At 37.6% G+C, this 20031-nt stretch overlaps 1 protein-coding gene across 1 annotated transcript in view; it reads left to right on the top strand.

Annotated features, from left to right (window-relative positions):
- LOC140726673 (beta-1,4-galactosyltransferase 3-like) overlaps positions 1 to 18760 on the top strand; it is a 28070-nt gene extending 9310 nt beyond the window's left edge. The window contains exons 3-6 of the mRNA XM_073043353.1: positions 1997 to 2187; positions 13122 to 13244; positions 13728 to 13832; positions 16077 to 18760. Of these exons, the coding sequence (XP_072899454.1) occupies positions 1997 to 2187; positions 13122 to 13244; positions 13728 to 13832; positions 16077 to 16215 (558 nt within the window). The 3' untranslated portion in view covers positions 16216 to 18760. The remainder of the gene's footprint in view (positions 1 to 1996; positions 2188 to 13121; positions 13245 to 13727; positions 13833 to 16076) is intronic.
- Positions 18761 to 20031: the final 1271 nt, after the last annotated feature.

The following is a 20031-nucleotide window of genomic DNA, read 5'->3' as shown; positions in this document are numbered from 1 at the left end:
AACTGAGCAATGTTCTAATCTACATTTCTTTAGCTCTTTAGCTACCTCTACATTCCTAAGATTTCATTCTACTAAATTGAGTACATGCATAGCAAATAACTGACTTCATAGTTAAAGTTTATACTTTTATACTCCAATAAATGCTGCTTGGAATGCTATCTGGTGAGGAAAGGTGTAGCCAGCTATGTCTGTCCTCTATAGAGAGTCAGAACATGAGAGATGACTTGATAAAGGTGACATGAAAGATTGAGAAGCATAAATAGAGTAGACAGCATTTACCGTTTTCCCAGGATGGTAATAGACAATACCAGGAGACATCTGTTTAGGGTGAGTGGAGGGAAGTTTAGGAGTTTCTGGAAGACGTCAGAAGTAGTTTTTTTATTTTACACAGTGGTATGTGCCTGGAATGCACTGCCAGGCCTGGTGTTAGAGGCCAATACAATTGGGACTCTTAGGCTCATGGATGTATGAAAAATTGAGGGTTATGGGATGTGTAGGAAGGAAAGATTAGATTGATGGTGGAGTAGGTTTTTTAATAGGTCAGATTGAAGGGTATGAACAATGCTGTGCTGTATTGTTCTATATTCTGTTTCAGATGACAAAGAAGTTGATGGAATCTAGCAAAAACTGTTTATTCTAGCAGCACCCTGGAACAAAAAATGTTAAGAGATGTAATATAGTAAATAATGGGAGGGATTTTGATAAAGAACTTTTTTGTGATGAATAATAAGACTTGTTGCCCAGGATTTTAGATAAACACAGGAAGGCAATGATGTGATTTTGTAATGTACTGCTTAGATGTTGTGGAAACAATGTAAATAAATTTCAATTTGCCCTTTCTTTTGAAGAAAGTGCTTACAGAAGGGCTGGCAGGAGTGGGCAGGGGAATGGATATGCGTCTTTTCCAAGATCCACTGGGGTATGATGGGGGTAAATGACCTCTGACTCTTTATTCAATGCCTTAAAAGAGGCATACTTGATTTTAAAAAAATGTCAGGAATGCTTGAAATTAAATAGTGAAGTCTGGAACTCTCTTCAAACATCACTGAGGCTGATCAATTGAAAATTTAAGAATTGAGTTTTGGATTTGTGTTAGTGGTATTAAACACTAAATGCCAAACTTGGTCAAGAGATTAAATTCAGATTGATGCAAGTTGCAGAAGGGTTTGAGACAATCCATTGTTCCTAGACTTGTGTAATTATCCTTATTGCCAATCACTATCCCTATAACGATGAGCCGATGTTTAGGCAATTTAAGTGCTGGGCTAGATTGAAAAGGTCAAGGTATCTGGGCTGGAGGTGAGAAACGTGTTAGTGTTTTGTTCGCTGCTCCATGAGGTTTACTCAGCTCTGCGTTGAACTGAAGTTGCGGACTACAACAAATGGGCTGCTGGACTGGCTGCATCGCTGAACTGACTCCGTCGCTGTGGACTCACCTTCATGAACTTTAGTTCTGAGTGGTATTTGTTTTGTTTTTATTTGCACAATGTGTTGTTTTTTTGCGCATTGGGAGTTTGACAGTCTTTTTATTTGGTTCTATTGGGTTTACTTGATTTTATGGGTGTAGGAAGTCAAATTTCAAGGTTGTATATAGTGTACATGTGCATACTTTGTACTTTGAATGATAGGTTCAATCCTGCTCCATAATTTGTGGCACCTTGCAGCAGCAGAATGGGGCTATTTTATCTATGGTTGCACTTTTTTTTTTAAGTTTAAAAACTGTCCAGTCAAATGTTTCTAGTTTCTGATAAACTAGAAGGCAACTAACTGGAAAATTTGCACTGGGATTCTGATTTTAATGTGACTTGTTGCATTACAATGTTAATTTTTGGTACGGTTAAGACTATAATGACAGTTTGAAAGTTGACCAAGTGTTTTGAAATTGAATTGTTTATGCCAATGACTTTATTTTCCAGCATATCACTTAATTACATAATGCAAGACTGGTTACACTTGTTTATATATTTTGTTTGAATGCAAATTATTTTCTCTTCAGACCGGAAATCGTACATTTAACAGAGCAAAACTGCTTAATGTTGGAGTGAGAGAAGCACTTAAGGATGAAGACTGGGACTGTCTGTTTCTACATGATGTTGACCTAATTCCTGAGAATGATCACAATTTGTACGTTTGTAATAAAAGATACCCCAAGCATGTATCCAGTGCTATGAATAAATTCAAGTACAGGTATTGAAAATTACAGGAACAAATAATTATTTTCTCATTCTTATATATTTTATTAACTGTTATTGCAGATAATTCAACTACTTACTAGACTGACTGCTACTAATGTAATGCACTCTTATGGCAGATGCTGCATTTCATTATAACTTTCTTTCCACCATTGAAAGTAGTGTGATGTGTCATTAATTATTAATCATAATTTGGGCTTTTCATTTCTTGGTTCCAAGGAACGCACAGTAAATGCTATTCCTTTTGTCTTTTTTTAGAACTACTGGATTGCAATTTGGTTTTTTGCTCTAGTAATATCTAATTTGGCCTTGGTGTCCCCAATGTACTATCTCATTTGAAAGATTCTGAACCATTTGTTCACCAACATAAACTGATTAAAACATTGCACTGGAAAATCGTCTCACTTCAGGGAAGAAACTGAAATTTAATCTGTGGCTAACCACTTTGTATGTGTAGTCAAGCTTAGTTGTTAAAAAGTTACTTAGGTTTGGCTTTGGAATTATGTTACACTGTTAGTAGAACTCATCACTAAATAACTTCAGCTTTTTTTTAAGGTATCAACTTAAAATACTATACTAGCAAAATTCATCTTTGGAGACTGCCTTTAAGTTTTTTAGTAATGTAGTGCAGCACAGTTGGAAGCTTAGGGTCTTCGGGAAATTGTATTTTGTTTTTGTGTCCACAGACAATTTTTGGGTTCAGTTATACTTTATTTTTCTGTGCATGTATTTTGTTTTTGTTATTGTCATTTTGGTGGCAAGCATACTTGTCTTTAAACTAAAGACCTGGTTCTTCCTGTCAACATTTATAAAGCTTAGTACACATTTAAAAATCACCTGCATATTTGACACTATCATTAATTTTAATTCCAGTTCTTTATCATTTCATTAATAATTATTAACTCCACACTTCAGTTGGAAGGATCAATTTAGCATTTCTACTTTTTTATAGTTGTTTTTTTCCGCCCCTGCTATTTTACCTTATTTCATTTATGGTTATTGACCTCTCATTTAATATGATCGCTCCAGAGTTATTAATGTTCAACTGTTTTCTATCTTTATTGATTTGGTCTCTATTAAATGAGTTTTCACTTTTGTCCTAACTGCTTCGCATAGTATGACCCAAACTATCATTTCTTGAAGTTTAGTGGACCCAGACATGAAGGCAATTTTTGAACAAATGGTCTAATCATTCAATACCATATTTGGCTAGACCATAAAGCACTAGTGTCTGCCAAGCTGCTCACTACTGAAGGATTATTCAGAGGGGCAAAAATAAACTGGATTTTCTACTGCAGCTTCCTTAAATGTTTCTCATTTCTCCATGTTCACCTTTAACAAATATGAAGAGCTCATGGATTTCTTTTCTACTGTCTTGGTTAATTTCCTACTTCCTGAGTCCTGAGCCCAATTTTGCTCCTTGTCAATTTTGAACTTTTTTTTTATAGGTTGAATCTTATCTCCCCTGATGCTGTACATGATAACCTTGGAGAGATCATTTTCTGCCTCTGGTCATTCTCTTGCTTTTCTCCTGATGACCCACCTTTTCCTTGCTGAGCCCCATATTTACTGATGGCAATGGTGTTCTTGCATATATACTTTTTAAAATGTTCACTGTTTTTAAAGAAAATACTGCCATCTTCAGCATCTCTTTTCCTATCAAGTGCATAATCAAAGTGTAGTCTCCCCAATTCATGTCCTTGATCTTGTTTGAATTCCTCAAAAGCATTTTCCACCTTTGTTACACAAGCAGAATGGCACTTATCAAAGTTACCAAAGGCATTCTCTCTGGCTGTGGTATTGTCAAAAAGTGAAGGGTCTTTTATGATATCAGATATTTAAAGACAAAAAAAATCTCTGCATCATAGCCATTCAGGCAGCATAGGTGAAAAGAGAAAGTTGATTACCCTCATCTTGATTTGCTTTTGATTTTTTTATAAAAATATGCATCCTAAGTTTTTCACCAGGATTTTTTTTTGTTTTGAAAATGTGTTGACTTTTGAAGGACCATGAGTGAAAAATGGAAAGTAGCTAAATTCCATAGAGACAGGATAAGGGGATTGAAATGTTCAATAAACTTTTATCTGTTGATTGTAATGAACTCTCAATGTTCTCTTAATGTTTCGAGGATCCAGAGTGCCAACTGCTTTCTGATTGCATGCATCAGTAGATTGCCAATGTTGAGCGGTTAGTTAAGGCTACGTCCACACTACACCAGATAAAACTGTAACTGAAGCTTTTTCTCTTCGTTTTTGCCCTCCATCCACACTAAAATGGCGTTTTCGTCCCCCGAAACCAGAGCTTTTCAGATACGCTGTCCAGGGTGTGTAATTTTGAAAATGCCGCTTGGGCAGATCAGTGTGGACAGGGTAACTGGAGAAATCTGAAAATGCTGTCAGACGGCAGCGCGCCATTTCATTGTTTTTCTGAACGCAACCCCCCACATAATCTTAACAATTTCAGAACAGACAGCAACGAGACTGAAACCAGAAGAGTTAGAAATGTACTCACCAAATACGTTGACCCATAACTTACTGAGTAAATAAGTATACTCATTTTGTCCTGTTTTCTGTCCTTGCTCATATGAAGGTGGTTTACTTATTTATGCAAGTACTTCTGACAATAGATGTATAACAGCCTAATGTAACATTGTATAGAAATACAAGATAATACTGATGCAGACATGTTGTACACATTTAACAAGGTGCTTTATTAATGCAACAGTTAGTCAGTTTTTCAATGTTCGTCATCAGCCGGTTTATACTGTCTGTGAACTCCCTGTCAGTTGCCTCCCATACACTCCAATATTTGTGTTTTTTTTTTTAACTTTTAAGTCCTCTTGCGCGAAAGCCAACAGCTGCCCGTCATTTAAGTTTTTCTAGTCTAACTGCACGAACATGCATTTTCACAGTGAGATTCGACACCAAACATGTCGCTTGTTTTCAGTAGATGTGTCCTGCGCATGCGCAGTAGGAGAAGATTTGCCAAAATCTCCATTTCAATGTGGACAGAGATATTTTAAAAAACGTCTAGTGTGGATGCCTATCGTTTTTACGCGAAACCGGCGTTTTCAAAATTATCTGGTCTAGTGTGGATGTAGCTTAAGACTAATCAAACATCTTAAAAGGCAGTTGCCTGGTTGCAAGCAAAGCTACAAGCTGTTACTACAGGAAGTTATTTGGAACTTCCAGATCCACAACTTCTGCTAAAGTGCAAGGGCAGCAAGCTGTTGTGCAAGTTAGGAAAAAATTTGCATTCCTAAATGTGCATATTCCAATAGCAAAAAAACAGTTGGAGACAGGCAATAAAAGTTGACCTTGCAAGTGATCTCCACGTCCCAAAAAGCTGGTTGTAAGAGTGATAATAATTGGTGATGAATGATTGAGTTTTTTGATACTGCATTAAAGGATTGGTGGAGATGGTGCAAACCAGATGAATTGTCCTATATTGTGAGGTATGTGGCGGCGGGGGGGATGTTTAGAGTTGCTTACGAATGAGCTCAGAAGGAAATGGGAGCAGAAAGCCACAGCAATAAAGTTAGTCATTTCCAAATGTTGTATTTAGTGACTACACTTTTAATCTTCAGAATAAGTACATTTCTATCAAAGTTATGTCAAATGAGTCATACTAAAATTACAGATGTTTAGAGTCTGCATTACTGCAGACCTGATTTCCACATCTCAAGCTTGCATTCACTGCTACTCACTACAGCTACTTGCCCAGCATTTTATCTGATAAGTGCTTTTGTAGGGTAAATATCGCTTTCAGCTAGACAGAGCGATGTGTGTCTTTTGCGGGAGATTGTCTGCCATTATTGGAATGGATTACTGAGGTGATGGCCACTGGCAAGGCTGAACCTGTTAGGTTGGATAATCCTTGTATCAAGCTTTTTCCCCCTATTTTGCTGCATTTTTGGATCATATTCTCTATGAAGTGCAGATGTGAGCATGCATATTTTGTTTTTTTATTTTTTCAGATCCTTGAGATAGGTGGACACCAAAATAGTGGTGAAAATGCATTGTAATGTTTCTCACACTTTAACCCACCGTCTTAGATGTTGAAATTACATAATGTAAGAATAGTTAATGGGTAGCAACCATGTCAGCAGCCAAATGCAGCCATTCCATTCCATGATTTTTCCTGTTTTGCTGCTGTCAGGCTCAAGTTCTTTGCTGAAGGAATCCCAACTAATTATTCCTAAAGGAAGTGAGCTACTAAGTTTGAGAGCTAAGTCTTTTTGAGACTAATTGATCTGGTTTAAGAACAATTGTGAATTTCTGAAGCATCCCTCCTCCTCTTTGGTAACTTTGCCAGGCCTTGAGAAACTTGTACTGCAATAGTTAAAGGCATATTAAATCTGAAGATGTATTCACTTCCAAATAGTACACATTAATTTGATCTACATTAATAAGCCCTAGTTTACTCACATGTATCCAGATGTATTTCAGTTAACAAGAGTTGTGTTGGAGTTTGGTTGCAGTTGCTCTTTCTATTTTTGTTTGATGCATACCTGACTCATCTATTCAATGGTGTTCATATTACTAATCTCGTGTACAACTGATATTTATGTTAAGGTTGAAGGCTTGAGATTTGAAGCATTGCACTGAAGGATGGTAATATTAAATTTTATATATGTCAAAATTAGTTTGTAATTGCCACATTTTCATAGTGGGGAAATGTTTAAATTTAAAAGCTGAATTGAGATTTTTACTCCATACAAGATGCTATATTGAGTAGAAAAGCAAGAGAAACTGCACAGTTAAACCAATTCTAACACGTATTCTAACACATGAGCACTGGTGATCATTTGCAAAGAATTGTGAATGAAAAATGGTAGTCAAATTAAACATGAAACATAAATCACACTGAGCACTGTTATACAAAGGATTTGGAGATCAATGGCAATGGTACAAAACAATACTAATGCTTAAAAATTAAAACCATCAGAAAAAAATTGAATCTTAAACTTGAATCATTAGGCCTATTTAGACATGAGATGATGTGAGGGCTAATGATTTTTAAGATGTAAGACTTGGATACTGTAGATGTAGTTGTTTCCACATGAGAAGAAAACTAACCAGCTAGCATGGTTCGGGAGGGTTTAAACTAATTTGCAAGGGGGATGGGACCCAGAGCGATAGAGCAGTGAAAGAAGTGCATGGAGTAAAGCCAGATCTAACATATAGAGAGGCTTTGAGGAAAGAGAAGCACAATAAAGGGTGTAAAGGTAGTAAGGTAGAAGGGCTAAAGTGTGTGTACTTCAATGCAAGAAGCATCAGGAACAAAGGTGATGAACTGAGAGCTTGGATACATACATGGAATTATGATGTAGTAGCCATTACAGAGACTTGGCTGGCACCAGGGCAGAAATGGATTCTCAATATTCCTGGATTTCAGTGCTTTAAAAGGGATAGAGAGGGGGGAAAGGGGAGGAGGGGTGGCATTACTAATTAGGGATACTATTACAGCTGCAGAAAGGGTGGATAATGTAGCAGGATCCTCTTTTGAGTCAGTATGGGTGGAAGTCAGGAACAGGAAGGGAGCAGTTACTCTACTGGGGGTATTCTATAGGCCCCCTGGTAGCAGCAGAGATACCAAGGAGCAGATTTGGAGGCAGATTTTTGCACCTTTCCACAATAGCAGGGTTGTTATCATGGGTGTCTTTAACTTCCCTAATACTGATTGGCACTTGATTAGTTCCAAGGGTTTAGATGGGGCAGAGTTTGTTAAGTGTGTCTAGGATGGATTCCTGTCACAGTATGTTGACAGGCTGACTAGGGGGAATGCCATACTAGATCTAGTATTAGGTAACGAACTGGGTCAGGTCACAGATCTGTCAGTGGGTGAGCATCTGGGGGACAGTGATCACTGCTCCCTGGCCTTTAGCATTATCATGGAAAAGGATAGAATCAGAGAGGACAAGAAAATTTTTAATTGGGGAAGGGTAAATTATGAGGCTATAAGGCTAGAACTTGTGGGTGTGAAATGGGATGATGTTTTTGCAGGAAATGTACTGTGGACATGTGGTCGATGTTTAGGGATCTCTTGCAGGATGTTAGGGATATATTTGTCCCGGTGAGGAAGATAAAGAATGGTAGGGTGAAGGAACCATAGGTGACAAGTTAAGTGGAAAATCTAGTCAGGTGGAAGAAGGCAGCATACGTGAGGTTTAGGAAGCAAGGATCAGATGGGTCTATTGAGGAATATAGGATAGCAAGAAAGGAGCTTAAGAAGGGGCTGAGAAGAGCAAGAAGGGGGGCATGAGAAGGCTTTGGCGAGTATGGTAAAGGAAAACCCCCTGGCATTCTTCAATTATGTGAAGAACAAAAGGATGACAGGAGTGAAGGTAGGACCGATCAGAGATAAAGGTGGGAAGATGTGCCTGGAGGCTGTGGAAGTGAGCGAGGTCCTCAATGAATACTTCTCCGGTATTCAATGAGAGGGAACTTGATGACGGTGAGGACAATCTGAGGTTGATGTTCTGGAGCATGTTGATATTAAGGGAGAGGAGGCGTTGGAGTTGTTAAAATACATTAGGATGGATAAGCCCTCGGGGCCTGACGGAATATTCCCCAGGCTGCTCCACGAGGCAAGGGAAGAGATTGCTGAACCTCTGGCTAGGATCTTTACGTCCTTGTTGTCCACAGGAATGGTACCAGAGGATTGGAGGGAGGCAAATGTTGTCCCTTTGTTCAAAAATGGTAGTAGGGATAGTCCAGGTAATTATAGACCAGTGAGCCTTACGTCTGTGGTGGGAAAGCTGTTGGAAAAGATTCTTAGAGATAGGATCTATGGGCATTTAGAGAATCATGGTCTGATCAGGGACAGTCAGCATGGCTTTGTGAAGGGAAGATCATGTCTAACAAGCCTGATAGAGTTCTTTGAGGAGGTGACCAGGCATATAGATGAGGATAGTGCAGTGGATGTGATCTACATGGATTTTAGTAAGGCATTTGACAAGGTTCCACACGGTAGGCTTATTCAGAAAGTCAGAAGGCATGGGATCCAGGGAAGTTTGGCCAGGTGGATTCAGAATTGGCTTGCCTGCAGAAGGCAGAGGGTCGTGGTGGAGGGAGTACATTCAGATTGGAGGGTTGTGACTAGTGGTGTCCCACAATGATCTGTTCTGATACCTCTACTTTTTGTGATTTTTATTAACGACCTGGATGTGGGGGTATAAGGGTGGGTTGGCAAGTTTGCAGACGACACAAAGGTTGGTGGTGTTGTAGATAGTGTAGACGATTGTAGAAGATTGCAGAGAGACATTGATAGGATGCAGAATTGGGCTGAGAAGTGGCAGATGGAGTTGAACCTGGAGAAGTGTGAGGTGGTACACTTTGGAAGGACAGACTCCAAAGCAGAGTACAAAGTAAATGGCAGGATACTTGGTAGTGTGGAGGAGCAGAGGGATCTGGGGGGGTACATGTCCGCAGATCCCTGAAAGTTGCCTCACAGATAGCTAGGGTGGTTAAGAAAGCTTATGGGGTGTTAACTTTCATAAGTCGAGGGGTAGAGTTTAAGAGACGCGATGTAATGATGCAGCTCTATAAAACTCTAGTTAGGTCACACTTGGAGTACTGTGTCCAGTTCTGGTCGCCTCAGTATAGGATGTGGAAACATTGGAAAGGGTACAGAGGAGATTTACCATGATGCTGCCTGGTTTAGAGAGTATGGATTATGATCAGAGATTAAGGGAGCTAGGGCCTTACTTTTTGGAGAGGAGGAGGATGAGAGGAGACATGATAGAGGTGTACAAGATATTAAGAGGAATAGACAGAGTGGACAGCCAGTGCCTCTTCCCCAGGGCACCACTGCTCAGTACAAGAGGACATGGTTTTAAAGTAAGGGGTGGAAAGTTCAAGGGGGATATTAGAGGAATGTTTTTCACTCAGAGTGGTTGGTGTGTGGAATGCACTGCCTGAGTCAGTGGTGGAGGCAGATACACTACTGAAGTTTAAGAGACTACTTGACAGGTATATGGAGGAATTTAAGGTGGGGGGTTATATGGAAGGCAGGGTTTGAGGGTCGGCACAACATTGTGGGCTGAAGGGCCTGTAATGTGCTGTACTATTCTATGTTTTAAAATACACCTGATCACATCCATTAGTGAAAATGAAAAAAATAATGCTGAAAGGAAAGACCTATTAATTTTGGCCCATTAAGTCTGTGGGCCATGTGAACATGGCTGACTTATTTTCCCCTCTCAACCCAGTTCTGCCTTCTCCCTGTAACCTTTGATGTCCTTTTAATGAAGATCTTATCAACCTCTGTTCTAAATATACCAATCAACTTGGCTTCCACAGCTGACTGTGGCAGTGATTTCCACTGATCCACCACCCTCTGGATTTAGAAATTCCTCATCTCTGTTCTAAAGGGACGTTGTTCTATTCCGAGGCTGTATTCACTGGCACTCTCCCGATATTGGAAACATCCTTTTCAAGTTCACTTTATTTAGGCCTTACAATGTATTGTAGCTTTCAATGAGATCCCCTCATTCTTCTAAATTCTGGTGAGTACATGCCCACAGCAATCATATGCTCTCGTGTGTTAACCCTTTTGTTCCTGTGATCATTCTCATAAGCAACCTCTGATCCCTGTGCAATGTCAACCCATCCTTTCTTAGAAATGGGGCCTGAAACTGATCACAACATTCCTAATATGTGCCTTATAAAGGCTCAGCATTATGTCCCTACTTTTATATTCTAGTCTTCTGGAAATGAATGCTAACATCACATTTGCTTTCCTTACTACCAACTCAATCTGGAAGTTAACTTTTAAGGAATTCTGCACTATGACTCCCAAGTCTCTTACACTTTTGTACAGGAGCCTGAAAGCACACATTCACTGATTCAGGATCAGCTCCCCCTCGTCCATCAGATTTTTGAACCCATGAACATTACATCATTACTTTTTTTCGTTTTGTACTAATTTAATTTATTTTTTAAATATATAAAATTTCATTTTATTATATATTGCCACATAAAAACTAATTTCATGACATATGCCAGTGATATTAAACCTGATTCTGAATTTGTTCCTCATTTAGAAAATAATCTTTGCCTTTTTTCCTTCTACTAAACTGCATGACCATACACTTCCTACACTGTATTCCAACCGCCACTTGTTTGACCATTCTTCTAATTTGTCCAAGTCCTTCTGCAGACTCCGTTTCCTCGACACTACTTTCCCCTTCACATTTTATCATCTGCACTCCTGACCACAAAGCCATCAATTCCATTATCCAGGTCGTTAACATATAATGTGAAAAATATTGAACCTGGCACCGACTCCCTGTGGAACACCATTAGTGACAGCCAGAAAACCAAAAAAGACCCCCTTTAATCCTAATAAAAACACAAAATGCTGGCAGAACTCAGCAGGCCAGACAGCATCTATGGGAGGAGGTAGTGACAACGTTTCGGGCGGAAACCCTTCATAACTCCTGATGAAGGGTTTCGGCCTGAAACGTTGTCACTACCTCCTCCCATAGATGCTGTCTGGCCTGCTGAGTTCTGCCAGCATTTTGTGTTCTTTTTTATTTTTATGTTTATATTTATTTTTATTGTGTTTTTATTTATTTCCAGCATCTACAGATTCACTTGTGTCCCCTTTAATCCTTCTCTGCCTTCTGCCAGTCAGCCAATCTTCTGTCCATGCTAGTATCTTCCCTTTAATACCATGGGCTCTTGTTTCACAGCCTCATGTGCAGTGCCTTGTCAAGGTCTTAAAAATCCACTGACTTTCCTTTGTCTATGCTGCCTGTTATTTCCTTAAAGAATTCAACCACATATGTAGGCAAGGTTTCCCCTTAAGGAAACCATGTTGATTTTGGCCAATTTTATCATGTGCCTCTGAGGACTCCAAAACCTCATCCTTAATGATCAACTCCAATATCTTGCCAACTGCTGAAGTCAGGCTAACTGGTCTATAGCTTATCTTTTGCCTCCCTTCCTTAGAGTGAAATAAATTTGCAGTTTTCCAGTCATCCAGAACCATTCCAGTACCTATTCTTGAAAAATCACTAGTAATGCTTCCACAATCTCTTCAGCTACCTCTTTCAGAACTCTAGGGTGTAGACCATCTGGTTCAGGTGACTTGCCTATCTTCAGACCATTCAGGTTCTCAAGCATCTTCTGAATAATAGTGACTTACATCCTGACCCCTGACACTCATTTTTCTGGCATGTTGCTGGTGAATTCCAAATGAAGACTGACACAAAAACGCTCAGTTCATTCACCATCTGCTTCACTAATGATGAACAAATTTCATTTTTGACCAGTCTTATTTGTATATGACTCCAAATTCCGAACACCACTTGATTCTTAACTCTAAACTAGCTAGTGTTTGCTTCAAGTGAATTAGGGATAGGTAGGAAGTGCTGTCCTAGTCAACACACCCATGTCCATGAACAAGAAAAACATTGGTCCATTTATGGCAAAGTTTGAAAAGCAGATGAATAAGGGAATATAAGGTTCAGTAAGGTGCTCTTGTGGAATATTAACTCTGCCTGATTCATTTCCTGTGCTGTTCATATGTGTTAAACTTGTTTGAATGAAATAGTGCTTATGGCAGAAATGTTGTTTCTCTCGTCACAGCTGGGGCTGGGTGATGTTCATATTAGGAAGCGCTGAATTGAAGTGATTTGCTCTCTTCATGGTTAGTAGATCAATATAGTCTTGCCTATCCCCGCAGTGTATAAATTTCAAGTTGCCTCCAATTTACATTAAACTCAGTTGTATGATAAGGTAAAGTTATTTTTGTTAATTCAGTATACATGAGTGTGCAGCATTTTTTTTGCATGTCTTTAAGGAATATCCATATAGCTTACCCCATATCACTAGTAGAATATTTTCAGTTTTTATCTGCAATTTGATATCTCATTGCATGAAACTGAATGGGACATCTGCATTTTTTCCATTATCTTTATAGGCTACCTTATAGGATGTATTTTGGTGGTGTTTCAGCCTTGACTCCTGATCAGTACATGCGAATTAATGGCTTCCCAAACACATACTGGGGTTGGGGTGGAGAAGATGATGATATCTCTGCTAGGTAAGACTTGCGTCGAAGTTTAGAGTACTGTATTTATTAAAATGGCTTGGTTTACTGTTGTTTAGAAGTAATGCTATAAACTGCTGTAGTTAGTAAGCGACAGGTTTCTATTTAAAATGCTTAATCGTTCAACTAAATTCTTTTCAAAACGATACTGGGTGATTGAAATGCAGCCCATTATTACTGGCAGATCAATTAAATACAGCCATTGTTCATTATCTATGAACTGTTCTTGTATTATTAAACTTTATTAGTATTTGTTTCCATGATTATTGGCTAAATCGATAACTGTGTGTTAGACTAAATAGATGATTAATTGGATTATTGATTTGAACTCCATGATGTATGCTTAAAGCAAGTTATTTATGAAAAGTATTAGCTATCAGCCTTGCGATAATCAAGCATCTAGCTGGGTGATTGTGCAGAGGTTCACATTGGAACAACTTGTAAATAAATCATAATTTTGTTTGTTTTTTTATTTAGGATTTACTTTGCAGGAATGAAGATAATTCGAACACCCCTCTCACTTGGACATTACAAAATGATAACACACAGTATGGATGTGGGTAATGAAAAAAATGAGAAAAGGTACTTTCAAAAGTGGTTTTAATCTGCAAGTCAGCTTTCACTAGGTGCAGGGTGAGGTGAAATTTCATTTCAGCTACCTGAGTTCATTTCACTGATACACAGTGCAGAACAGGCCCTTCCAGCCCTTTGAGCCACAACACCTACAATCCACTATTTAATCCTAGCCTAATCATGGGACAACTTACAATGACCAACTAACCTATCAACTGATCCATCTTTGGATTGTGGGAGGAAGCTGGAGCACCTGGAAGAAACCCACACATGAACAGGGAGAACTACAAACTCCTTACAGGCAGCGGTGGTGGGAATTTTGGGCCAGTTTAGATTTCAAAACAGTGATATAAAATGTATTTTAATTCTTTTGCAGTATTTACTAAGGAATACAGTTTCACTAATTTTGTAAAATAAGCTACATGGGTATTTGAAACAAACTACAAATTTAATGACAATATTTTGATTACTTTTAAAAGTATTTTCTATACTTGACTTCCAAATTTAACTTTACTATGACGGGGATGGTGTATAATTGGTTTTGCACCCATTTGTATTTTTGTCAATTAATTAATTAAAAGGCGGTTATTGATGGTTTTGACCTTAGATTTCCATTTCCTTTCATACTTGCAGTGAAAATTTGTTTCTTTCTTTGAGCACTTGTTACTTAAGTCAATACAGAATTGTTTCCTGATAGGAAAGGAAGATGAAAAGTAATTCTGGTACAGCTACTTTCTCCCCAAGATCCCTCCTAATGGGTAAATGGGTGTTGAATGGCAAATGGAGTTTAATTCTGATAGGTGTGAGATGTTACACTTTGCAAAATCAAATCAAGGTAAGACTCATAGTGAATGGTAAGGTCTGGACGAGTGTTGTAGAACAAAGGGATCTTGAAGTATAAGTGCATGATTTCTGAACATGGAGCGAGGGTGAATGAAGGTTGCTTTTGGCGCACTGACCTTCCATCAGTCAGGGGACTTGGTATAGAACTTAGAGATCGTGGTACAATATGCTGGTGAGGCTACCTTTGGAATATTGTGTCCAGATTTTGTACTCCTGCTGTAAACTGGAAAGAACATAGGGAAGTTTTAAAAGGTTGTTGCCAGGACTTTGGGGGGGGGGGGGGGGCGAGTGGGGGCTGAATTATAGGAAGATAGTGGACAGATTTCTTAGTTTCTCAAACCACATTGTCCGACACTAACAATCATTCCATGGTCAAAGTTGCTTAGATTACATTTCTTCCTCATTCTGATAATTTGACTCAATATCAACTGAATCTCTGCGTCATGACCATGCCTGCATGCTTATATGCATTGAGTTGCTGCCGCATGATTAACTGATTAGATATTTTACATTAACAAGCAGGTGAACCTAATAAAATGGCTACTGAATGTATAAAATCAAGTGTTTCATAGACAGGGTGAATGCGCTTGGTTTTCCCTGCCCCCTCCCCCAAAGTTGGCAATCAAGAACTTGAAGGGGAATTTATCAAATGGTAAATGGTCAGTGTATGAAATGAGCTGCCAAAGCAAATGGTTGAGGTGGGTACAATAACCTCCAAAAGGCCATTGGACAGGTACATGGATTGGAAATATTTAGGTTATGGGACTAGCTTGGATGGGCATTTGGGCCAGAGTCATAGCCAAAATGCTACGTCTCTGACTCTAGCAAACATTATGTTTTCTGGTCTTTTTTTTTGCTTTTACCAATAAAATAAGAAGCAAATCTTAAAATTAGATTGTGAAATAAAATGTTCTCAGCCCCTTGTTCTTCAAAAAGGGCTAATGAGTTCAGAATCAGATTTGTTGTCACTGATTTAATTGTGAAATTTGTTTTGTGGCAGCAGTACAATGCAGGAATAACAAATTACTCTAAGTTACTATAACAAAATTAAATAAGTAGTGCAAAAAAGGCATAGTGAGATGGTGTTCAAGGACTATTAAGAAATCTGAAGGCAAAGGGGAAGAAACATTAACTGTAACTGTTAACATTTTTAGAATGAAACTTTGTTGGTCACAAACTAAGGAACTACAAGGGCTCCTTAAGTAATCTGTTGGAGACATTGATGCCCTTTAATCTGTGCTGCTAAAAGCTGGGGTGCTGGGATTAGCTTTGTAGGCCCTCTGTATTGATTTAATAAGAACAAGATTAGAGAGGCAGGCAATTACTGGCACTGATCATGGTTTGATAAAATTTGACTTTTTAAATTCGCAATTCTAGCCGACTATTCAACACAATTTGATTATTTTACAGATTTGACATGGTAGTGAAGGTATCAAAGTCATGGCGATCTGATGGAATGAATTCTATCGACTATAGTTTACTTAAGAGAGAAGAACTTCCTTTGTATACCAACATTACAGTGGACTTTGGAAACAGCCCAAATGTTTAGGTGAAAGGTCAACTGCAATGTCAATCTATTATATAAAGCTAATAGTATGCTTTAAGGGGTTTCTCTAAATGCTGTAACAAATGGAAGTTACTGGATATGCTGGAAATCCAAAGACAGTCATGAAGTCTGAAGGGACAAATATAAACTCACTGCATCATATTCTTTCTTTGGGAGTTGTATTCAGAATAATATTTCAGATTTTTCAAACATTAGAGCTGTTTGATAATTGTCATCTGTGGAAAACTTTTGTTATTTATTATTTATGTTATGTCTATTTGTGCACATTGAAAACCTAAATTGTGTGACTTTCAGGATAAAGTTATTGAATGGTTAATTTATATTATTAAACATTTAGCTTCATGTTTTGGAAAATCACATGGTCAACTTCATAACTGCTTCTGCAGTGGAATTTAAGAAGTCAATAAACCAAAGGAAATTGATAAATTTATACATTTTTATGAATGTTGCATCTTAACTATTCCCTTTCAAAATTACAGCTTTAAATGGCCACAATATTGTTATAATAATAAGAAAATGTATACAGATACATGAAATTTGTCATAATATGTATATCTGGTTTGCATGTTATTTTCATACTTCAATATTCATCAACACTTGTAGGGTGCACTATGGGTTTGCGATCAATCTGCTAATGAATTTCACTTTGAAGTTAGGAGTTTTTTAAAATGAAAACTTGAAAATAAATTTGGTTCTGATACATAGAAGTACTTGCATATATGCAATATATTAATGAGAGTGTCAGTTTGAAAAAACTATCACTTAATCTGTATACGTTATTTCTATTATTACATTTTTTAGTAAGTTATCTTTTCTGTGCTGAATGCTATTTTGATTCTTTAGTGCTAGTCATTTATTATGATTGTCTTCTATTAAGTTAAATATTTGTCACTACATAAAGTGGTCAGTCTTGTTCTTTACTCAAGTCTTATCCCCTCTTTTCATTTTTCCTCTTGCAGTTCTTAACATGTAGTTACTTTTTCTGTTGACTTATTATAGGTAGCACTATCTGTCTGGCTTCCAAAGGAACATAAATATTTCTCATAAAATGCAGCCTGCTGACTTCCCCCATGCCTTTTTGTTTATTATTTTAAGTATGTGACTTGTGTCAGCAATTTGCTTAGAACAAATCCTCTGCCTCTGATCACATCGTGGCAATATATTATCCAATTGAGATGACTTGTTTCTTCTAAATAGAATGGAATTCTGTAGCACAGCTGTGTACCCATTTCTGTTTTATGTATGTATTTCCAGGTTCTTGCTGTTAACTTCTATGAAAATGACATAATTGAACTGAGTTCATTTGAAATTGTAATATAGCTGCAAAGTAAAATTGATCCAAAAGGATATCTATTTTTAATGTAATAAAGAAAATGTTGGGAATGCTCGGAGGGGTAAGTAGCATCTTTGGAAGAAAAACTAGTGTCTGTCATTGATCTCAAACTTAACCTTGTTTCTCTTTCAAGTTGCTGCTTGATCAGCTAAGCATTATTTAAGTTTTCCAGTAACTGCAGTATTTTGCTTTTATCTTGTAATTTAAGTTAGATTTCTGGGAAGCCATAAAATCCTGCACTGAAGGTAGTCATTTTGCCCATTGTGCCTTTTGTCGCCTTTTTAGAAGAGCTATATAATTATTTTTCACTTAATTACTCACTAAAACCCTGCAAACGTTCATTTTTTAGGCAGAAAACTAATTCCACTTTTGAAATCTAAATTTATACTTGTAATTCGCTGTGAGCTCTTATCACTCCTTTGCTTTCACCTGGTGGTCTATTGTAGGGATGAAAGCGAAGAGATGTTTCTGTACATCCATGGTGAAACCTGTGTCTTTTATATACTAATGTTCTTTGTTGACAAAACAATTTCTCTGCATTCATTCTAAGGTAAATGCCCCAATTGTTAACACCTGTTCAATCTCCGTTCTTTAGGGAGAACAATTTTGTTTTCTGCAGATTACAAAAAGCCCTCACCCCCATTATCATTGTAATTTAAAAAGATGTTCAAGGCCATGGTTTTGCTTAAGGTGTATGTTTATACTTCAAGTACATGGGTTATGTTATTGAATATATGCAAGGAATACTCAACAGTAAGTAAATGGTAGTTACTAGATGAGAAAAAATAATTTTGTTCATTTTCAAACTATACTGATAGTCATTCTGTGTTCATTAAATAGATTACAGATGAAACAAAGCAATGCTTAAGATGATTATTCAACTGGTTCAAGTGCCCTTTGCTTGCCAAAACTTAGTAGAAAAGAAGATTATTTGAAAACTATAATATTACAGTAGGGATCTTTCATGAAGACCCATCAAAGAGCTTGTTGCAGACACTTGAAGGGTTTTCTTCATAGTGAATGAGAATTCCACAACTTTTCCTTGCCTTGTATTGTTTTAAGTTGGTTTCTAATTTGAACATTTACTCATGGAGCTTTTGTTCACTGATGGTAGTCACATCCCTGTTTAAATGGCACATGTTGGCAATTGTTGTCCAAGATTTGTTTTGAGCATATTAAAATATCTGAAATTTGTGTTCTGATTCTTATGTTTTCACTGTAAAAAAAATTGTGTAGTAAAGATACAGTAGTATCCATTCAAACTTGGAGAGCTAAAGATTTGTGATTGTGGTGAAAGCAGTAACCTACCATGTCTTGAAGGGATTCCATCGTAATAAGGAAATGTCAATATTTGTCAGATTTTAGACTATACAGTACAATATTGTCTTGCTATGCAGAATAGGAGTTCCGAACTATCTATAATTTTTGTCTAAAATGGTGGCTGTGCGTAAATGTGTGCTGCCAAGTTGACATTTGTGTTGGATAAATAGAAATGTGGAAATGCAAATATTAACATTTGTTCATTAACTATAATTCTGCAATACACATAAGAATCGCCTGTAGTTTTAAATGTTGGTATTTTTTACTGATCTATAATTTGAAAGTTGTATGAAGTTGAGAAATACTGCTTACAAATAGTTATCATTTTTTTGAATTGCACAGTGAGTGGATTGAGGCTAAGCAAGCCAAAAATAGTTTGCATAGGTTAGCAAATGTTACTGTAAAAGAGCTACTAGTAGACTATTTAGAACATGTAACAGCAAATGTCCTTAAATCTTTGATCAATATTCTTCAATCCCCATATAGAAATGCTTCCCAAGAAAATAGTAGTATTTTGAGATCTGACTTAAGCAGTTAAATACTGTGGCAAGAACTCTTGAAGATTCTAAAATCTTCAAATTTGTAGCATTTTTCAGTCGAGCCTTGGCAGCATATGTGCATTGGTTTGTACCAGCCAACCCAATGATGTGGTTAGAAAGTAAAATTGGTTTACATGACAGTCGTCAAGATTGATAAGAACTAGAAGTTGTACCCATGTTCTTGGAGGTGACTTGTGTTATGGATTGCATGACTAAGTTATGCCCACAATTCCCAGTTGGAAATTCTTAGCCCTGATATCTACCAAGCATCTATAATGCTACACAATGTAGTTGCCATTTCACTAATCCTGTATATAAAGTACATTATTGTGTGCAATTGTTGTATTATGGGAAGCATGCAGAGGCTTTGGAGAAAGTAAGATAATATTTACCAGATGTTGCCTGGACCGGAGAGTATTAGCCATGAGGAGATTTTGGAGCATGGGAACAGGTCATTTGGCCTGTGGTGCTGTGGTGAACTTATTTAACTAATTAATCACTTCTGTCTGCATGTCCAGATACCACCATTCTCTGCACAATTATCTGCCTGTTTAAGAGCCTCTATTTTCTTCCACTACCACATCTGACAGCGCATTACGGGAACCT

The sequence above is a fragment of the Hemitrygon akajei genome, chromosome 4, assembly GCF_048418815.1.
Source record: "Hemitrygon akajei chromosome 4, sHemAka1.3, whole genome shotgun sequence".
Taxonomy (NCBI): domain Eukaryota; kingdom Metazoa; phylum Chordata; class Chondrichthyes; order Myliobatiformes; family Dasyatidae; genus Hemitrygon; species Hemitrygon akajei.
The sequence above is the reverse complement of the archived record's forward strand: the minus strand, read 5'-3'. Positions and strand labels throughout refer to the sequence as shown.